This window comes from Danio rerio, chromosome 17 (assembly GCF_052040795.2).
Source record: "Danio rerio strain M-AB ecotype USA chromosome 17, GRCz13ab, whole genome shotgun sequence".
Taxonomy (NCBI): domain Eukaryota; kingdom Metazoa; phylum Chordata; class Actinopteri; order Cypriniformes; family Danionidae; genus Danio; species Danio rerio.
This window is the reverse complement of record NC_141037.1, coordinates 40393615-40415688: the sequence shown is the minus strand read 5'-3', so window position 1 is coordinate 40415688 and position 22074 is coordinate 40393615. Positions and strand designations below refer to the sequence as shown.

The window sequence follows — 22074 nt, the reverse complement described above, 5'->3', positions numbered from 1 at the left end:
AAAAAAATGGGAAAAAATGACCACAAACTTTTGACTGTGTGTGTGTGTGTGTGTGTGTGTGTGTGTGTGTGTGTGTGTGTGTGTGTGTGTGTGTGTGTGTGTGTGTGTGTGTGTGTGTGTGTGTGTGTGTGTGTGCGCGCATGCGTGCGTGCGTGCGTGCGTGCGTGCGTGCGTGCGTGCGTTCGCGTATATAAAATAATGTGTGTATGTATGTATGTGTGTGTGTGTCTATATATATATATATATATATATATATATATATATATATATATATATATATATATATATATATATATATATATATATATATATATATATATATATATGTGTGTGTGTGTGTGTGTGTATACTGTATATATATATATATATATATATATATATATATATATATATATATATATATATATACAGTGCTCAGCATATATAAGTGCACCCCTCACAAATCTATTTTTTAATTCATATTTTTAATAGGAAGCTATACAATATTATATTTGTGCATATACATTTGATTAGTCAGTACTGAAGCCAAATCTGAAGCTTATTTAACAAAATATCTTATGATAACGATCTAAAAACTAGGACAGCCAAATTTATATGTTATAGAAAAATATTAAATACAAATTTTAAAAAGAGCAGCAAAACATTTTTTTAATTTGTTGAAGTTTTGTAGGTTGTAATTTTTTTTATGCAATATTTTGCTTGAATTGAATTGTTTTATCTTTCAATTTCTTAATATGCTTAGTGACAAAAATATTATTTTATTAAATATATAATTTTTATTTTTTATTTTGACTGACTAATAACTAGATGTTGTGAAAATGTTTAAGTCTCCGCTAGGCTCTGTATTAAGTAAAAAGTAATAATTTCTCACAGTTATTGTAAATCACCTTTACCTTTTTTTAATCACCTTACCTAAACGTTTGTGCTATATATTCTTTAAGTAATGTGTGTGCGTGCGTGCATGTGTACTTTTGAATAACACTTTATTAATACAAAAATTATTTGTAATTGAAAAAAATCTGAAAAACTGCCAATGCAAAACATTTCTGTCTTTCTTTTTTCACTATAATTAGATCAGCTATTGTGATGATATGTGATTTGTTAGCAAACATTTTAAATGTTATCAGAATTCCATAAATCACTTCCAAACTCTTTAAAGAGAAAATATGCTGCCATGGTACAGTGTCATGTTGAGCTGAACTGGTAAGGCAGATAAAATGGTTCAAAGTACACATATAAACACTACTATTTAAGAATTTGAGTAAAATAAATTAAATGTAATAGTTTTATTTAGGAGGTCACGGTGGTGCAGTGGGTAGCACGATCACCTCGCAGCAAGAAGTTTGCTGCTTGAAGCCTCAGCTGGGTCAGTTGGCATTTCTGTGTGGAGCATTTTCTCCCCGTGTTGGCGTGGGTTACCTCTGGGTGCTCCGGTTTTTGCTACAGTCCAAAGACATGCACCCTAGGTGAATTGGGTACACTAAATTGGTCGTAATGTATGTGTGTGAATGCAAGAGTTTATGGGTGTTTCCCAGTGTTGGGTTGCAGCTGGAAGGACATCCGATGCGTAAAACATATGCTGGATAAGTTGCCGATTCATTCCACTGTGGTGACTCCTGATTAATAAAGGGACTAAGCTGAAAAGAAAATGAATGAGTGTTATTTAACAAGGATACATTCAACTCAGCAAAAATGACCTTAAATACATTTACAACATTGAAGAAGAGTTTTATTTCAAATAACTGTAGTTCGTTTAATTGAAAGCCCAGAACAATATTATGCAGCAATGTGATAATAATAAAAAATGTTTCTTGAGCAGCAGATCATGCAATTTAAAGCATTTCTGAAGAATTATCTGACACTAAAGACTAGGACCAATGATCCTAAACATTTTAATTCTAACAATGATTGACAGTATTTCTGTAAAAATATCTTTATATTGAATGTAATTTTAGTTACTTTGCAGTTTGCATTGCAAAATAAATAAAATAAATAAATAAACATTTAACTTGAAGCTTATAAAGCCTGGTTAGTTGCAGTAATGTACCATAATTTCTAAATGTGTGCGTGTGTGTGTGTGTGTGTGTGTGTGTTTTTGTGTTTGCTCACTAACAGGTGTGATAAAGAGTGCAGTGCCGGTAATAAGTTTCCAGAGTAATGGGCCTGACTCAGCTCTTCACTTCCTGTGCGGTGATGGAGATCCCACTAAACCCAGGTGGAATGCTACTTCAATCTCACATTCTACCTACTTCTTTTTGTTCTGTTCCTCATTAATAAGATCAAGTGTGTTGAACCCCTGTATGTTCATCACTATATATTTTTAAAAATATAATAATATGTTAAACAAAGGAAACTATCAATATTTCAAACGTTAGTGCAGTAGATTTATTATCACATATATGTTTAATAATTCATTCCTAAAGACATTGTCACATAACAGATTTTTATATACATTTGGTGTGTTTTTTTTTTTTTTTTTTGTCTTGTACAACTGTTCCATTCTGCCTCAACTCAGATTAATATTTCATGGTCATCCATTTATGTAATTATTTGGTGATTTGCCATATAATAAGAGGATAAAGTACAGTGAGTCAATCATTATCATATAATAACCCGCTTTAGGGTGGTTCTAGGTCCCATGTTGGGGTTTATTTTGGGCTAATGACTGCATTATCCCTTAATTACTGCATTATTAAAGGAATATTACAGAATCAATACCTCTTGCATGCAGTCAACAGCATTTGCGGCATATGGTTGAGCACCGTAAAAAAATGGTTTGTCCTACCTTCAAAACAACGGTTGAGGTCATGTTGAGGCTCTTTTAATGGAAATTTATAGATCTGTTTTTTGGAGGGATAAAATGAAGAGTTCAAATGCAAAAACCTCTGAGTGCCGTCTGAAGTTTCCATCGAAAATGAACGTTTTTCTCAGCCTGCTATTTTTTATGTTGAGATATTTCACTTTAAAGACCAGGAAAAGTATTTATTCTTTGCCATAAAAGTGATCCTACTGAACAGACACACATGAGCTTGATAAATACTAATTGTAGAGGAAAATTTCAGACGGCATTTAGACGTTTTTGCATCTAAGCTCTACAAATGCAGAAATGTGAATGCTAATGATTTCGTGAATTAAAATTATGTTGAAAAACTTTGGCTTAAGACATAATAATAGGGAAATAAATTGCTAATAATAATAATAATTATATATAACAATAGAAAAGTCTTTCTTGTACAGTAAACACAAAATGTCTTTAAAAGGTGTCTGGAGACCTTTTGTGCATTGTGTAAAGTACTTATCAAGACTTGGAAAACACCCTTTACCTTTCATTTTCTTTAAGAAGTTTAATAACAATTTAGTATTATTTTATATATTATTGTTTTGTCGCCCCGTATTTCATGCATTCAATAATTTTCTTTTCAGCTCAGTCCTGGGGTTGCCACAGCGGAATGAACCGCCAACTTATCCAGCATATGTTTAACACAGCGGATGCCTTTACAGCTGCAACCCATCACTGGGAAGCATCATTCACACACATTCACTTCAGACAATTTTGCTTACCCAATTCACCTGTACCGCATGTCTTTGGACTGTGGGGGAAACTGTGCAGAGCTGCGGCCCTCTAGGAACTGAGTTTGGCACCAGTGCTGTAGGTGAACTTAAAAAGTTTTGCCACTTAATGTTATACTTAAGTGGTGTCATGGTGGTGCTTTGGGTAGCACGATCGCCTCACAGCAAGAAGGTCGCTGGTTCGAGCCCTGGCAGGGTCAGTTTGCATTTCTGTGTGGAGTTTGCATGTTCTACTCATGTTCATGTGGGTTTCCTCCGGGTGCTCTGGTTTCCCCCACAAGTCCGACGACATGCGGTAAAAGTGAATTGAATAAGCTAAATTGGCTTTGTATGTGTGTGAATGCAAGAGTATATGGGTGTCTCCCAGTGTAGGGTTGCGGCTGGGAAGGCAATCACTGAGTAAAAACCAAATGGTGGATAAGTTGGCAGTTCATTCCACTGTGGCAAGCCCTGATTAAAGGGACTAAGCTAAAAAGAAAATGAATGAATGAATGAATGAATGTTCTACTGAAGTATCCTTATACACACTGTAAAGGTTCGACCACCTGGTGGCGATAGAGCGCAGCGGCCGGGCAGCAGATGGCAACTACTACAACATGAGAGGAGTGAACATCAAACACTTGCTGGACCCCATAGATGAGCTCTTCACCGCCGCCAGCACTATCGCTGGAATCACCACCACAGGTATCAAATCACCACACACACACACACACACACACACACACACACACACACACACACACACACACACACACACACACACACCATTAACATATACTGCAGATTTTAATCTGATTGGGATTTGAGTATCTCTCTTAAAGTGATGGTTCACACAAAATGAAAACTCTGTGATCATTTACTCACCCTCAAGTGGGTTTAAACTTTTGTGAGTTTCTTTTTTCTGTTAAACACAAATTATGATATTTTATAGAATATTGGCTACTAATTTTCAAACAGGTTTGGAACAGGGACATAGTCTAATTATTTACTTGATTCTGAATTCAGCAATTTTATGATTAGGGTGCCTAGAAGAGTTTTATGTTTTAGAATTATTCATTGTTTCGGTGGTCGATGGGATTACATTGTGTGATGCAAAATGGACGTCAAAGTTTTGACATCAAATCGAAATCTCTAGTGTTTTAATGATAAAAAGGACAACTCCACGTATTAATATAATTTGTCTTTACTTCCAGTATGACTGACATCAGACAGATTAAAGGGGTTGTCATATTTTTTCAATCATATTTTAAATTTTAGTTGATGTGTAATGTAGCTGTGTGAGCATAAACAACATCTCTGAATGTAAGATGCTCGAAGGTCAATAAAAAAGAGAGACATTGGCTTACCCAGAGTTAGCTTAGCAAAGACTACAGCGAACAAAGTTTGGGAAAATACATCTTGGTTAATGAGATCATAAATGCTTCAGGTTATACGCAATCGCCACACCACAGAGCAACGGGATGTCACCAGAGGCGCTGTAATGTTATAGCAGAGAAAGCTAAAACGCCATCCAAACTCTGCAATTTCCACAGAGCTTGTTCTGTTTCTGTACAGAGAGAAAAGGGCTTTCAGTTTAATTTTAATTATGTTCCAGAGAATTATAATAAATATACAGCTAGCCTTTAACAAAGGACAGCTTCCAGAATCTCTCACAGTTCAGTGCTAGATTCAACAAAAACTCCTCCAGCTGACAAAGCTGTGGATTGTGAGCCACAACCTGTGAGTGTTTTTATTTGTTAAAATTGATCTATTACATGCACAGTCTCTAGTATTAATGGTATGTTGTAGCGACGACATAAACAAGGATGTAAACAATGGGTAGTGCTGTTTGGCGCCACTAACAATTTAGCTACAAATTCATATTTATCAGTCAAACCACAATCTTCAGCAGCTCGTGCAGTGTCTCTCTATGCGGACGCTTTCCATGCGTTCTATATCTCAAATAGCAAATTCGCAAAAGATATGTGAACGTTTCATATTACTTGCATTATTCTGAATATATTTGAAAGACTCTTGTCAGATTTTATTTTACAGAGCATAAGGTGTGCTCAGGCGTGTGCTCATCATTTTCTGTCTGATTCAGGCAGCTAACACTGCTAACAGCTGCTCTGACTGGACTGTTTTCACAGTGCATCATGGGAAATGGTTTAGAGTTAGTTTATGTGTTATATTAGTGAAAATAAATGGGTGGTTTTGTTATAAACATTGTGTGTTCATGTTTGAGTTTGCTTTTGTGATTTAGGCTCAAAATTTAATTTATTTATAAAGTTTTGGCCATCAACGAGGGTAGTGTGTAAAGGAAGCAACCCGGTGGTATGATGCTGCTATTACAATATGCTTTGTACTTTTGTGGATTTAAAAAATATATCGTTTAAGGCTAATTATTTATTTTTGATTGAGTCAAGTGAATAAATTTAGATGTGAACCCATTACCCTCATTTTTTTATTGGATGAATAAACACTTTATGGATATTTTTGCTTTGATTAGAGCTATATCTACTTGTTTAGAACAACAAGATCATTTAAATTAATTGACTTTCTTCAACAAGACAAATATGCTTTGTATCAGGTTAGATAAAATTGTTCTTATAGAGATCAAAAAATAATGTTTAAGGCAAATTATTATTTTTTTCATTGGGTCAGGTGATCAAATACTGAATGATGAGCACAATTTTATTTTTGTGTGAACTATCCCTTTAACAATCGCAACGCTTGAATCATCAACTTTGTTCCAAATTAAGGATAAGTTCAGGCTCAAGGGAAGACCTTAATGAGATATGTCACCTCTTTGGAGCAGGATTAATTGTGTGTGTCTGTGTTTGTGTGCGTGTGCAGGGATTGGAGATGGAGGTAATGAGCTTGGTATGGGTAAAGTCAAAGCAGCAGTTAAAGCCCACATGCCTAACGGGAAGCTGATTGCATGCGATGTGGCTGCGGATTTCGCCATCACAGCAGGTGAACACACCTCACACTGAGAAAACACATAATACATGTCTGTTTCCAGGAGCTCAACACGCAATGCTTATAAGTTTGGCATTCAAACTTTGGAAATTATATTTCTGATATTAAAGGAAGTGCAACAGCGGTCACTGCATCCATCAACATTGCATCTGTGTTGCTAAATGCAGGACTCTCAAGTCTCACACATATTCACTTTCACACCTACATTTTAGGCTATTCAGACACACCACACCTTGTATTTCTCATAGACTGTAAAAGATATGGATGCAGTATCCATGACATCACCCATAGGTTTCTTAAAAACGCAAAAGAAGCTACAAGTAGGCGCCAACCGACGCCATTTTGTTCGCGCATCATCACCTTGAGATACCAAACAAGGGCAAAGCGTGAGCGGAGCTACAGACGCATGCTAGCATTTTTCTTAGACAGGCTTTTCTTTGGTAGAAATGCCAAACACTTCATTACCTGCGACTTGTTTGTGTTCTGACCACATGTGCTTGGTTGTGTACTATATCAATAAAGTGTTTAGATTTTTAAAAACACTGTTGTAATACATTGAGCCACTAAGCACTGTTCTTATGACGTTTTTCTACAGGAGAAAAACACAAATTCCAAACACTTCAAATATAGTCTGTGTTAGTAAATGCAAGGCTATTGATCAAATCCAGGCATAACACTGTATGACAGTGTTTCAGATGACTGTTCTAGAGCAGGGGTTCCCAAACTTTTCAGCCCGCGACCCCTAATATAACAATGCTAGTGGCTCGCGACCCCCAATATCCTCTGAGGTGGTTAGAAATACAGAAACTTTGCATGCAATGGCACACACACACCAATACACCAAAGTTTATTCTTCATAGATTTTTTTTATGTATGTTAGGGCTGTAAATGTCCCAGAAAACTTAACCTGGTGTTATAATATCAAACTGCTGCATCTGAAGCTATTGTCTTTAATATAATGTAATTACCCCAGTGATCCCAATTGAATAGAACTAGTAACTATTAGCTACTATATTAACTATATAAAGTAGTATATAGTAACTATAAATTACTATTTTTTTCTAGGTTATGGATAAAATATGGTAATTCTTATGGTTTAATAAAAATAAAAAGATTTTTGGAAATCACCAGGCGGCCCCCTTTCATTGTCCCACAACCCCTCGGGGGGTCCCGACCCCCACTTTGGGAACCACTGTTCTAGAGCCTACAGCTAATCAATCTGTCAGATTCTGGAGTGCATTACAGGTCTAAAAAGAATTATAAATGTTCTTAAACAAAACAAATACATTTATAGAGATGCTAAATAAGTATAAAATTTCACTCACCTGGGAAATAGAGGCCACGTGAATGGTTTATGGCCAATAAAGTGCACACAGCATGCCATATCATATGATAATTGTAAGAAATAATTCCAAACAGCAACTGACTGTGTAAAGCCAAATAAAATAAGTTCTGCTGCAAATCAGCTAGACCTAGCTTTCACACAAGTGGCCATGCTCTTAATTATGCAGACTTAATAAAACTTAATATAAACAAAACGGATGAGTTATAAAAAAATAAAATAAAAAAAAACTCACAGTTGTCATGAAGGGTAATATTAGCTATATAAACAAAAATTGTTCTTTGTACCAGGCTGTAAACACCCTTTGTTCTGCTGTAAAGTTGGCCATTTTAACAGGAAAATTTGCTCAAGAGAAATTTGCTCTATTATGGAGCCAGGACTAGCGGAATTACGATGAATTGCAGTTTCAGTTACTTCAATATTTGCTTCTCGAGGGTGACTGCTTGGTATTTTTCATACTGAGTGATAAGGGATAACTCGTCCTTCAGTTTTCCAAATGGATGAGGTGCAAGGTTCCCTTGAGTTATACAGTGTTAAATGGCACCAACCAGCCAATCTGAATTTACAATTTGTTGTTTCCAGGTAAATAATGTGATTGCTGCATGCACATTTGTTACTAGGCAACTTGAGAGTAGAGTTTGATCCAATAAACACGCTAAGTAAACCCTTTATTTTCCCTTCAGGGTCATGTTTATTTTGTTGATACTTTTTTATTTAATTAATTTATTTTTTCAATGCATTATTATTTTTTAATAGATGTATAAACATGTAAATAACAGAAATGGGGATGAATTTGTTTGTCTTTTATTAAATTTATTAGCAGTTGTCATTTTTTTGTGCTGGTCAGTCATAAACAACTTGATCTTGAGGTTGAAATAATTGAATGTGGCAGACAACTGTTTGTCACACACATCCTCGACAGATTGCTGTTGTTTTTGTACACATATAATATAATATGATATAATATAATATAATATAGATATATTCAACTTCTATAAAGAATTTTTAAACTTAGTGATGATTTGCATATGCACTTAATTGTTTTTAAAATAAGAATAAGTAATATACATGCTACACATTTCAGCATCACATCAGTGAAATACATTAGCCTGTATTTGTGCTAGCGATAAACAGTCTTTTTCCGTCTTTTCCCTGCACTGTAGGAGTTTCTAACTGGGGTGGCTATGCTGTAGCCTGCGCTCTGTATGTCCTGAATCTGTGTCCAGTACACCAGCGGTACCTCCAGAGGGGTTTGGGTCTGTCGCCCACACCTGAACAACAGAGCAAGTGGGCTGAATGCCTGCCCACCGTAGCCAAGGTAACTGTTTTCCTACACACTGTGATGCCTTAAGTGATTTATGAGCATAATGTCTATTAGACTGTTAATAGCCAGTGAACCGTTTAAAAAAAATAAACAGGGTAAGATGTGGCAGCATTATTCTCCTCACAGTTTATTCGTTGTATATTAGAGGTGCCATTAAAGTGCATTGATTCAACATGTTCAATTGCTCTCTTATATCTACATAGTAGGTATGTGGCTTAGGTAAGTCCAAAAATGATCCACAAACTGTTTTTATATGTGTAGTTATAACCACAGGAATTGCCCCTATAATCAAAAGCTTGGATTTGACCATATTTGGAATGATCATGAATATTCATGAGCTGCGTCCCAAATCGCATACTTATGCACTATTCTACGCCATTTTGTAGTATAAATAGTTAAAGTAGTGTGTTCACACTGAAAACTCTAAAAATAATAAGTGCACTTTAATTACCCGGATGATGCACTCATTCAGCCGCTAAAATGAAGTGTGTAACGATGGACACTTCACTCACTAAAAGACCGCAGGTTTGCCTACGTAGCGAAAGGGGCGGAGCTATTGGGACGCACATGTTGAATAACTTTATTTTGGATGGTGAAAGCAAAATTCTCCTACGAGAGTGATTATAGCGCCTCCCGATGGTGAATGCAATAATACTCACGGCAGGTATTATTTGATAATTTGGTTGTTTATTTCACTGATTTGGCAACCGTCAAACGTCATCAGGGAAACTGTTTGAATTTACGCTTAGTAAAAAAACATAAGTGTGCCATTTGGGACGACACTACATACATATACTATCCTGTTGAGTGTGTAAGTGCATAAGTACATAGTGCATAAGTGCATAGTGTATAGTGTGCCATTTGGGACGCAGCTATGATCTCTGCTCTGATGCACTGCAGCTATTGTCTGACACTTGCACATGCATGATGTACTCTGAAATGCATGTTCAAAATAATCAGACTGCATTTGCTGAAAAATATTTTCAACTGAAGTAGTGGAGAGGTTTATTTTAGCTTTAGAGTGAGGCAGCTAGATCTCTGCAACTCTCACATGGTCGCCCACTGAAGCTAAGCAGGGCTGCGCCCAGTCAGTACCCATTGTTGCCAACTATTTTCAACAAAAAAGCGCTAAGCTCTGCCTGAAAAGTCGCTAAAAGTCGCTAGATTACGTCATATGTTAATTTGCATTCATCATATGTTAATTTGCGTAATGACGTAATCACGCTCTACCATTTCTGTTTGTTTAACAGCCTCAATAAAAGAGGTATTTATATTTGCTCAACGCTTTTATATAAGCATGTCGATTTACCTAAATTTATTGCTGTTTGAAAACAGTATATCAGTATAGATGTGTAGTGAATTTACAGTAATCTCTCAGATAATAAACTCAGACAAGTTCTGAAAATGTCTCTAAAATATCTGTGATTGTGAACAAGAAAATAATAAACGGTCAAATTAAATTGTTAAACTAAAGGAGAAGCATATTGGTTTGACTTTACAAGGGGAATACCTTCACACTGCCGGTGCTAAATCATTTGCCGTCGGTACCGTACACAGAGAGGTGATCTGCTGTCAGGCTGCAGGTGGGAGAGGCTGCTGTACGAGGAGGACTGGGCCGCCTGTTAAGCCTGATTTATACTTCTGCGTCAGGTGACCGGCGTAACCCACGGCGCAGGCAACGCGCGTGGCTGTGCATTTATACTTCTGCGCGCTGTCTCTGTCGGTCTGCATTAACACTTCCGAAACGCTAGTGGGCAGTGAGGTGTTAATGTTCCTCTGTGTCGAGTTTCTTCTCTGCTTTTTTGCTTTTCCTGAACACTTCCGGGATGTACAAGTGGCTCAAACTCGCTCATTTTGAGGCAGGAACCGGCGGACGTGCGACAACTTTAACTATGAGGTAAACACAAAACAAAACTTTCCATCCGGAGCTCCTTCATGGGACTCCACACTTGTAAACAATCGCTCGCGCCATTCGCGCGGCTCTCGGTCCCGCCCAGACTCGTCAGCGCTACCAAGCCGACCAATCACAGAGCTTACGCTACGCGTCGTTGCGACGTGTAGTTACATTTTTTGAGAGGTGCACGTCAGTGACGGCGATGGCCACGGCGAAGGGCTATGCGTCAGCGCCGTAGCATACGCCGACGTTTGACGCAGAAGTATAAATCAGCCTTTAGGGCTCTGAGGCGGGGGAGGGGCCGACGGCATCACCCTCAGCTCGTTGAGAGGAGTGGGGACAGTGGAGTATGGACAAATGACAGTCTATAAAAAATCTCCAGTAACACACAAAAAAGTCGCTAGATTTGTCGCTTTTCTGAAAATTTGACGCTAGGGGGGTCTAAAAAGTCGCTATATCTAGTGACAAAGTCGCTAAGTTGGCAACACTGTCAGTACCTAGATGGGAGACCACATGGGAAAAATAGGTTGCTGCCGTAAGTGGTGTTAGTGAGACCAGCAGGGGGCCTGTGTGCGTCCTAACACCCCAGTATATTGATGGGGACTCTATACTACTAGTGAATTAAAAATTCCCAGAGTAGGCATCCTAGCCAAATTTGCCCACTGGCCTCTGTCCACCATGGCCTACTAACCATGCCCATAATTATCTTTATCACTTTGTGTCCTCTCCACCAATCAGCTGGTGTGCAGTCTGGCACAATATGGCTGCTGTCATGTCATACAGGTGAATGCTGCACACTAGTGGTGGATGAGTAGATTTCCCCCAATAATGTGTAAAGCACTTTGTGTATCCAGAAAAGTGCTATATCAATGTAAGGAATTATTGTTATTATTATTATTATTATTATTATTATTATTATTATTATTATTATTATTATTAAATTATATGAAATAAAAATGTTCTCCTGAGTTGTGTTGTTGAAGAAATATAGACAATATTACAGTTATTACTTGACAAAAGGGGCAGACAGATACAATAAGTTTTTTTTTTTTAATGTATCTAAAAACAGGCAAGAATGATCAACTGCTGCATAAATATACAAGTTAAAGTTATCGTCATTCTTTCACTCATGCACATACATGTGCATCAAACACTTATATTCAGCAGTCTATACGTGTCTGTTGCCTCATTACAAACCATGCGCAGAATTTACGTGAGATGGTGTCGGGGCCTTACAGTATGTCAATACCATGAGCTGAACTCGTATCGTTAAGCTATGATGGGCAGTCCAGATTTCCATACTATGGCAAATTTAAAGGTGTGCACAATGTGAATTTTTCCAAATGGCGCTGATAGTTGAAATCACAGAAACAAACATGCTCATAAGCCGACGAGTGATTTGTTTTCAGTTTTTTAACAGAAGTTCCAGAATCAGAAGTGCTCTCTATAATTTTAAATCCAGTTGTCATATGCAGAAAAGGGGGTAATAAAAAATAAATACAAGATACTTATGATGATGAGTTCAGTCTGTTTTCCTCCAAAAAACAAGTGCCTAGAAGGGTTTATGCATGTCACCTCGTACTGTTGATTTTGTATGCCATTTTATTTTCAACGGAAATCCACTGGTATAAAACTTACAGGCACGTCACAGTGCTGCTTCCAGTCAACACTGGCCATTTTTACATTTGCGGTGAACTGCAGACCACTTCAGAACCTCTGCCAGCATACGGTATAATTATCACAACCACGACTGCTGCATTCCTTCCTGTTAGCATAAATATTTTCTGTTGCATCTCAGCGGCTGCTACGAATTGACTCTTTAATGACACTTTTCCTGTTTTTAAAACTCCCACTCCCACATTGCATCTCAAAATAAAAGACGAGGATTTAAGTTGGTTTAAAAATCCTGACAAAAGACTGAATATCTTGACGTGGTGCTTCTATTTACAAACAGGAGGAGGAGATGCTGCGCATTTTGGTGAAATATGGCGTCCGCAGTGGCAAGACTGCAAACCTGGGACTGGAAGTGGATGGATTAACCTTTCACCCATACCATTCCGATATCATACAACGGCTTCGTCATCTCACTTATGACTAACATCATCATGCAGCCACAGCAGGAAACATGATACAGATCTCTATGTGTACTTTCACTCATATGTGAATGTAATGGAAAGATCTGCTAAATAAAAGTGTTTCAATTTATGTGCGCCCCTCTCGCTTTATTCAGCAATCTTCTCACAGTAAAGATTACTAATAAGAATAAATCATATTTTTTTAGGTAGCCTACTAGAGGAGCATAATTTCTTAAAGCTGCACTTGGAAGATGTTGCATTTGATGTATTTGCTGCATTTAGTTTAAGTGTTTGTGGTCATGATGACTCAATAAAAGAAAAAAATAAATAATTAAAATGAGGTTGTTACTATTGTTTTTGCAGTTTTGATTTTCAGTTATTTGCATTTGGAATAAAAAATTGGCAACACTTTATTTTGATGGTCCATTTGAGTATTAGTAGACTGTCTGCTTAATATCTGTTGATACTGCTCATTCAACAGACATTTAACTGACTATAAGAAACTTTGCAAGTACATGTCAACTTACATTAACCCTAACCCCAACCTACCAGTGTACTTATAATATATTGAGAATTAGTCTGCATGTAGATGCAATGTAACTCAACAAACGTACCATCAAAATAAAGTCTGACCAAAACGTCCCTTCAGTAGCTCAAATAACAGACATAAGTTGAGACTAATGTTGCATTAAAAAAAAGTTGTTGCACATGTATGCGCTGTGTAAAACATATGACGAAATAGTTGTCGGTTCATTCTGCTGTGGTGACCTCTGCCGAAGGAAAATGAATGATAGTCCACATAAACATATAACCATATAAACATATAAACAAACCACAATTTTACAACAATCAATTAAATTAAGATATTGTTAACAAAAAATAACAATGGTTTTGCAACTCTTAACCGTAACGTGGAATTTGAAGTCTTTTTTTTTTTTTATAGACAGAGTGCCAAAGTAAACATGGTAGTACACTTTTACTATAATTAAACCATGGTTAATTTTCATATTGAGGTCTGTTAAGAATACGTTGTCACTTGGAAAATACCAAATACTGAAAAAAAATTTTAAAAAAGAGAGAGAAAAAACAGCCTTTTTGGTTAATTCGCCCATTCCCTCCAACCCCCCAAAAGGGAAAGTAAAGTATCTTTAAAAAGTTACAGCACTCGTGATGAAAATATGATGACAAAATGCCAACACAAACTCAAGTAGCCAGATAGCCCGAATGAATCACTCTCGCGATACTGTAGTACTGTCTATATCGCGGGAAAACGCCAGGTTCACGTCGAGTCCGGTAAACACGGAAATCGGTCTGTGTACTGTTTTTGGCAAATATGGCTACAATTAATAAATAATGTTGTATAGATAGTTAAATAGTATAGCTAAGTAAACAGTTAAACGACCCGCTGGAGAAATACCCATCGCCAAAACAAAGCTTTGACTTACAGAAGGTAAGGATTCTGTCTAAACAAATATTCCACAGTGGCAAATGTTTGTTTGCTCCGATCACGGCTTGTGTAATGTTTTATGCAGATCTATATTTGCTATTGTTTATTGTTTTTAATATGGTTTGGAGCTCGACGGATCTTTAACATTAGAAATGGCGATTCCTCAAAGACCCAAACTGTCTGATTGATGCAGTTTTATTTTAAACCGCAGATGGCGACAGAGAAGCCAAATATCTCTAAGCGTTTAAATGTTCCAGTTATTCCTAGTACTAATAGATAAATCTAATTAACAGATGTCTGGTTTTATTAAATATATGTTGTGTGATATGGTATACACTTTATGCAAACCATGGAACTTATTGGTAATCAACTACGGGTACTTTTATGTCCTTTGATTATATATCCAAAAATAAATATAATTTTGTTCAATATTCTTTTTCTTTGTCAAACTAATAGAAAAACATACTTTTTGCTTTTTAAGTGTCAAATTTTCACCATTTTCACTTTGTCGCAAAATGAAATAAAAAAATAACATTTTAAAATATTTATGTGGTAACTGTTAATCCATCTTAATTAAGCACTAGTGAAATAGGTTAAATATTTTATAGTTATTATTGTGAGACTCTTATTAATATTTATTTTTATACAAATAGTTGTTTTACAGTATGAGTGTCGTTTCCACCACAATGCTGTAATGTTGCTTTAAAAAGTTTGTGTGATTATTTTGGTGGTTTCTATGAAAAAGAATAGTGACTTCAGAGCACAAGTTTAAGATATAAATATACCATAATAATGCTGCAATAAGAAAAAAAAAGAAATATTGTTACAAAACTTTTCTTATGCATCGGTCAGTATACACAGCTGTTTTAGTTCAGAACTGTGCAGTGTTACATAACCAATTCATGTCATTTGGAAATTTGTATATTATCACTGACCTTTTTAGAGATAAATGTCTTTCGACCTTCTAAGGTTCAAACTAAAATCAACACTGGAGTAGACTATTTAGAAGCCCCTAATTACAAAGTAAAATATACAGCAGAGTTTTAATTACGCTTAGTCTGGCTCTGGTTACACCTGAAAGTATTAAGCGTTTCTGTGGGACCGGATTAAAAAGCATGAAAATAAAATAAATAGTCAAATCCCTAATTTTCTCTAAAATAGTGCTGGATACGATTTTAGTGGGAATATGACTTTGTGCTAATTAATCACGGCTGTATTTAGGCGTCTGTTTATGCACCTCTGTTTAATGTCACAATTCTGCATCCAACAGAGTTAAATAATCAAAACCAAATAAAGATGGCCAAAACAATAAAACGTTCCTGAGTAACAAGACTCTGCTGGTGAAAGTCTTTCTCTGAACCAAACATGAGGTTGCTTTTGATATTTACACTTAAAGTTAATATGGGATATCCTTCCTCTAATAATATTTAGAGATGTGACAGATTTGGTCCTTTTTTCTGTTAGATTGTAATTTTATGGAGTAATTATTGGACTACGAGACCAAAGTTCATAGTTTGAAGTATTGGTATTTTCAGTCATTTGTACTGTTGTCCCTTCATTTATTAAATAATTTTTTTATTGCTGCCCTGCTGTTTTTACAAAGCATTTTTGTCTGTCTTTTTATGTCATATTTTTTATTGTGTTAGCTGGCTGGTCTGGAAATTACCTAAAGCAGCTATTTGCAAATTTTTATTATTTTTATTATTTATTATTATTTATTAAGTCGTAATTAACAGTATATTTATAGCTAAGTAGTTAAACAAGAAAACATTTCCTTTTGCGATTTTGAAACGTTTACATGCGGTAGATTACAATCTAAGGACAGTTCTTGTTAAAGGTGCAGTATGTAAGATTGTAATCCAGTGGTTCTATTTCTCATAGCTGAACAATAGAATAAACCTCTATGACAACAATCACCTCAGGTACTGGTTATGTGCTTGTTTCAGTGTTAAATGCTACCAGCGTGAGTTTGAATGCCTTTTTATATAATATTTATTGAAAAACAGTGGCAAATAGTAGCGCTTTTTCACTTTACAGCAAGAAGGTCGCTGGTTTGAATCTTGGCTGGGCCAGTTGGCATTTCTGTGTGGAGTTTGCATGTTCTCCCCGTGTTAGCGTGGGTTTCCTCCGGGTGCTCCGGTTTCCCCCACAAGGTCAAAAACATGCAGTATAGGTGAATTGGATAAGCTAAATTGTCTGTAGTGTATTTGTGTAAATGGAAGTGTATGGGTGTTTCCCTGTGATGGGTTGTAGCTGGAAGGGCATCTGCTGCTTAAAAACCTATGCTGGATAAGTTAGTTCATTCGACTCTGGCGACCCCAGATTAAAAACGCAAAGAAAAGAAAACGCAAATGCCGAAAAGAAAATGAATGAATGAATGAACTTTTGGAAATGAACTTTAGAAATGTGACTGGGCGCAAACCAACAAATATTAGTCCCTCAGCTAGCACTTTTAATGTTAAAGAAGTTTTATATTAAGTAGACTGTAAACCTGACCACTTTAATGAGTGCACTACTCTGTGCTTCTGAATGGCTGCGTTTTGTCTTGTTACATCTGGTGCAGACGGTCAAATTGCTTGTTGCTGGAATCTTGTGAGTGGTGTGTTGTTTGGACACAACGTAACCTGCTCAGCTAATGTTTACATTTTGTAATATTTATATAATTAACTATTTAAAAAACACCTAATGTGGATTTTTAGAACTCTGAATCTGCATCTCAAGGCAACACTGAGTGCTGAAATATAATTGGATAAACCAGCAGTGGGTGGGTTATAGAGGCCAAAACAAAGACACAGTCATAGAATGCACATTTTTAAAGGAGAATAGCTGACTTCAGAATTATTTTTCAGATAAACAAGTATGTTCACTTCGCATGCTTCTTAAATATATGCAAAAACTTTGGTGTTTTATGTTTCAAAAACGTACAATACATACAGCACATTTAACACTGATGCGCAAACATGACTAAAAACACTACATTACATCAGAGCTGTAGTTGGCATAATACATTTTGCGTAACATATTTTGGTTTTCTATGGATGTATTGATCAACTCAACTTGCAATTATATAATTTCTATTTTATTGAATCTATACAAATTAAAATTTAAGACAAATGTATCTCATTTTAAAAGAAATCCCAAATCAAATAAATAAGTGAACAACACAAATAAAAAGATATCTTTGTAAGAACAAGCTGCAATTTTTAAGTAATATCAGCACACCTTAATTTACCCGCTGGATCTTTGCACATTCACAATAGGCTAGCTATGGCAGGCATGGTAGTTGCACAATGTTTGACCATTATCGTTTTTTTTTTTTTTTTTTAATTAAAGCTGTTTACTTCAGTTGTACACATGGATCATCTTAAATGCAGTTTCGCTGATTGAATTGGAGATGACTGACAAGACACAACGTGAGTGCTTTGACAAATATTGGGGTTAAATAAATACTTCCAATATAGACTAGTCTGAAAAAAACTATTATCTTTAGTGCAGGCATCTTAACTAAGTAAACTAAAATTAAATGAATAACTGAAGTGTAGACTCACTAAATGTCTCAAAGTGGGCAAAAGTAATGCAAAATAATTTTACCTAAACGATAGTTAAGCAAAAACAACGAAAATCATAATCATGAAATGTATTGTTAAAGACATCAGGTAAGAGGTGAAGGTCATATTTATAGTTATTTTACAGGGAAGAATGCGGCGCTGCGCTGAAGGACTTTTTTTTTTCTTTTCATCAGTTTTTAGAGAGGTAAGAGGGGTTATTCATGACTTATAATTGTTTTGTTTTATTTCTTTTGTTTTGTTTGGCTTCACTATCGTCCCCTTACTCGAGTTTAACAAATTTTTGTTTGATACTTTGAATTTTCTACTTTATTATTTTTTTATTTGTGTAAATGTTGTAGTGTAAATATCCTTAATGCAGCCTGTAGAGCAAGCTTCAAGTGTTCATTGAGATGTGTTTGAGATTGTGTTGTCTGTCATATCTTACGTCTGTCTTTTCAGGGTTTTTTTTCTCGTAAGGCTTGGCTTTCGAAAATGATGACATGAGACACTGCTGGGTAGTTGCCGTGGTTTTCCAGCACTTGTTTAGGTCTGTAATTTCTTAGCATCTTCATAAGTGTGGTGTTGTTTTAAGTGATGAAACAGGCTTTTGGTGTTGCCTGCTTTTGATGACACAAGTCTTCTTGCGCAGTTTGCAGTGCACGTTGCTGTTTTGTGTCGGATAGCAAAAAACTAAGTAGCTCAAGACTGATGTCTGGTGACGTTTCTTGTCAACAATGTATGTGACTCTGACCTTTTTTACCTTATTTTCTTACTTCTTTAAGTACAACTTTGGCTGTAAACTTGTACGGCGTCCGAAAGGGTAGGCTGCAAAATGCTTGCGCAATGTTACGCATAGTGCGTAAATATTATCAAGCAATTATCGAACTGTCATTATCGTTTTATCGAGAAAAAAAATATCATGATAATTATCAATATCAAATTATTGCCCAGCTCTAGTCAGAGCTAATCTCTGCACACATAAAAATACTGATGAGAATACTATTAATGAGCAGTTTTACTTTGCATACTGATAGCAGCTCCCTGTTGCATGAATTTTACACAATATATCATGTTACTCTGATTTGAAAGAGGATTCTTCTTTTATGAATGTACTGTACAGCTTAAGAATTGAAACATTTTCATAGATTTGGTGAGCGAATGGTCAGTGTTGTATAATTTCGCCATGAAAATCAATGGCTCAAACTAATAGTTTTCAGGTAAATGTTGTGTAAACATACTTCGCTGTCATGTACAGTATATCTTGTCTGAGGCTATTACAATTCCAGCCATGCAAAAACTAATTTTAATATTGATGCACCCAGAAAGAACATTCTATCTTAAAAATAATTCAGATTTTGTATTACAGTACTGATGATTTCATTTTTTTTTCTGCACATTTTACACCCGTTTCTAACACTGCATTGTTTCTGTCAAACTTCATGCATTCTTATTTTACATTTTAGATTTCCGTGAAGTATTACTAAATGTAGCCATAAATACACAACCAATGTAACTTTAAAAACTGATGATTTGTCTTAATTAAATCAAAAGAAAAAAGTTAGATAGCACTTTCAAAAATGATAGCAATAATATAGTTCTTAGTTCAAGTCATCTGAAAAAAATCTGCAGTTTTCTAATGTGGGACACTTAAAAGGGGATAATAAAGGGGAAACAGCACCACAATTCATTCAGGAATGTTGAAACATGGATAATTGAACATCATCAAGCAAATAATATACAATATGATGCATTGATGCAATTGTTATCAGTTACGTCAATAGAATAGTTGCTGTCTTTTTAACCTTTTTGTCATTGTGATCTAAAAGTCATTTAAATGACAAAAAAGACAATAGGAAATGTCTCCTTACTCTAACCCTGCACCTACATCTACTTCTCACACAAAGCTTTCTGCTATTTAAGATTGTCAAAACATTAATTTTATGTTAGTTGTAGGCTTGTTTTGGGGACCAAAAATGTCAGCACAAGTATTGTAATACCAGTTAATTTTGACTGTGGGAACATTTTGGTCCCTTTAAAATAGGGAATACAAGACACAAACACATGCATGATTCACAAAGAACCTTCAAATTATCTGCAATAATAAAAAAACATCCCATGAGCTTAAACAGCAGTATTCTAATATTGCATAATTGTTCTAAAACCCGGTCAACAACCATGATTGCCCTTACTAACCCTAAAAGTGTGGGGGGAAAAAATAATATTTATATAGGGCTGGGCCAACAAATAATATATCAAATCGCGATAATTTATGTCAATATCAATAAGCTCTGGACTTTTTTACTCTATATTGATATAAGAGCCATCACACAGCAGAAATGTGCAAAAATGGGAATGCAAAAATGTGTTGATATTAGAGATGTACCGAATTTTCGGCCACAGAAAATTTATTTGCCGAAAATGTTATGGTATTTAATCGACCCTCTAATTTTTGTGGCTTCAGTCATTGTTGGGGTGCACTTTTAAATCTTTTAAAATATCGTTATTGTTTAATATGGAAAATAATTATTGATATTGCATTTTTGTCATATCGTCGGCGCCAGCCCTACTTCTACATGTAAAGTAATACATTAAAGAGGCATTTCATAAGCTCAATAATAGACCAAAAAGTATCAAGACTATTTATTTATAATTAATTAATTAATTAATTAAATGTGTTATTTCACCCAAAAATAAGAAGTGATTGATCATTAATTGCTCCCCCTCGTGTCATTACAAACCCCTGAAACCAATATTCATCTTCAGAATACAAATTAAGATATTTTTGGTCAAAACTGAGAACTTAGTCTACTGTGTAACAATACTGCCAATGGCAATGATTTGTGCACCACATACAATAAACAACAGAATAGAAAACCAGTAATTAGAAAAACCCCAATACGAAACTGAACTGCAGTCTTTATGTGAGATTACAAAATACAATCTTGACTTGTTTACATACATCCAAACTCCATGCATGTTGAGTATTCAATGTAAACAGAGTTTAAATGAGCAGGAATCAGAGAACACTATTGTGTCAGTACAGATCATTCATTCAAAATCCCAGATGTAGCGATGGTCGCTTCAGTCTTAGAAATGTAAACACTGCACCAAACATTCAAGACCGTATAAACCTCAGCAGGTTGAGCAAACAGACGATCTTTGCTTTGTGGAGGCAGACATCAATCACTTTTTCCTCATCTATTTCCTCAGGATTTGAAATCACAGTAGGAAGCTGTCCAGGTTAGAATAGTCTGCTTGTGGGCGGTTGACATTTTACATTCACACTGTGAACGTTCTGTTGCTTGTTAACTTCCTGTGTGCTCTCTGTCTAACCATGAAAAACTTTAGCAGCGGATATGCTTTTCTCTCAATGCTTTTGCTTTAGATTTTCACAAAGTGACAGTTCTGTACTTATTTAATCACCCTAGTGAGTTAATCAAATTTGTTTAGCCAGTGTCCTGAGGCCTGTCGCACAAAACGAGCTAAATTCAAATCCAAAGAAGTGCAAACTGGTTAAGATCAGGTTAAGTTGTTTCGCAATGCTTGATAAAAACATTCTTTGTCAGTTCAGAGTTAACCCAGAGTAAGTGATTGTCTCTGGAGCGTGTGCACATGAACATGACATGCAGCAATCAGCCAATCACGTGGCACATAAGAGACTCAGTTTGATTTAATCCTTTCAAGTGAGTCATTGAAATTCTCTTCTTTGTTGAAGATTAAGTAATATTCGTATCAGAAATATAATGAATTACAACACATTGGCAAGACCAAAATAAATACCGTTGATTCAGCAAAAGTTTAAGGCAACTTGATATAATAATATTTACTTTAATAATTTAATTAATCATTTATTTTAATAATGTACAGTAGGTTCACAAACAGCTCAAAAGACAGCCATTTCATTTTAAAAGCT

The 22074-nt window shown here is 35.7% G+C and overlaps 1 protein-coding gene across 6 annotated transcripts in view; it reads left to right on the top strand.

Annotated features, from left to right (window-relative positions):
- dglucy (D-glutamate cyclase) overlaps positions 1–13296 on the top strand; it is a 38588-nt gene extending 25292 nt beyond the window's left edge. For all 6 annotated transcript variants that reach the window (XM_087290844.1, XM_087290847.1, XM_087290843.1 and 3 more), the window contains 5 exons: positions 2116–2215; positions 4106–4254; positions 6406–6525; positions 9037–9191; positions 13046–13296. In XM_087290844.1, the coding sequence (XP_087146970.1) occupies positions 2116–2215; positions 4106–4254; positions 6406–6525; positions 9037–9191; positions 13046–13189 (668 nt within the window). In that variant the 3' untranslated portion in view covers positions 13190–13296. The remainder of the gene's footprint in view (positions 1–2115; positions 2216–4105; positions 4255–6405; positions 6526–9036; positions 9192–13045) is intronic.
- Positions 13297–22074: the final 8778 nt, after the last annotated feature.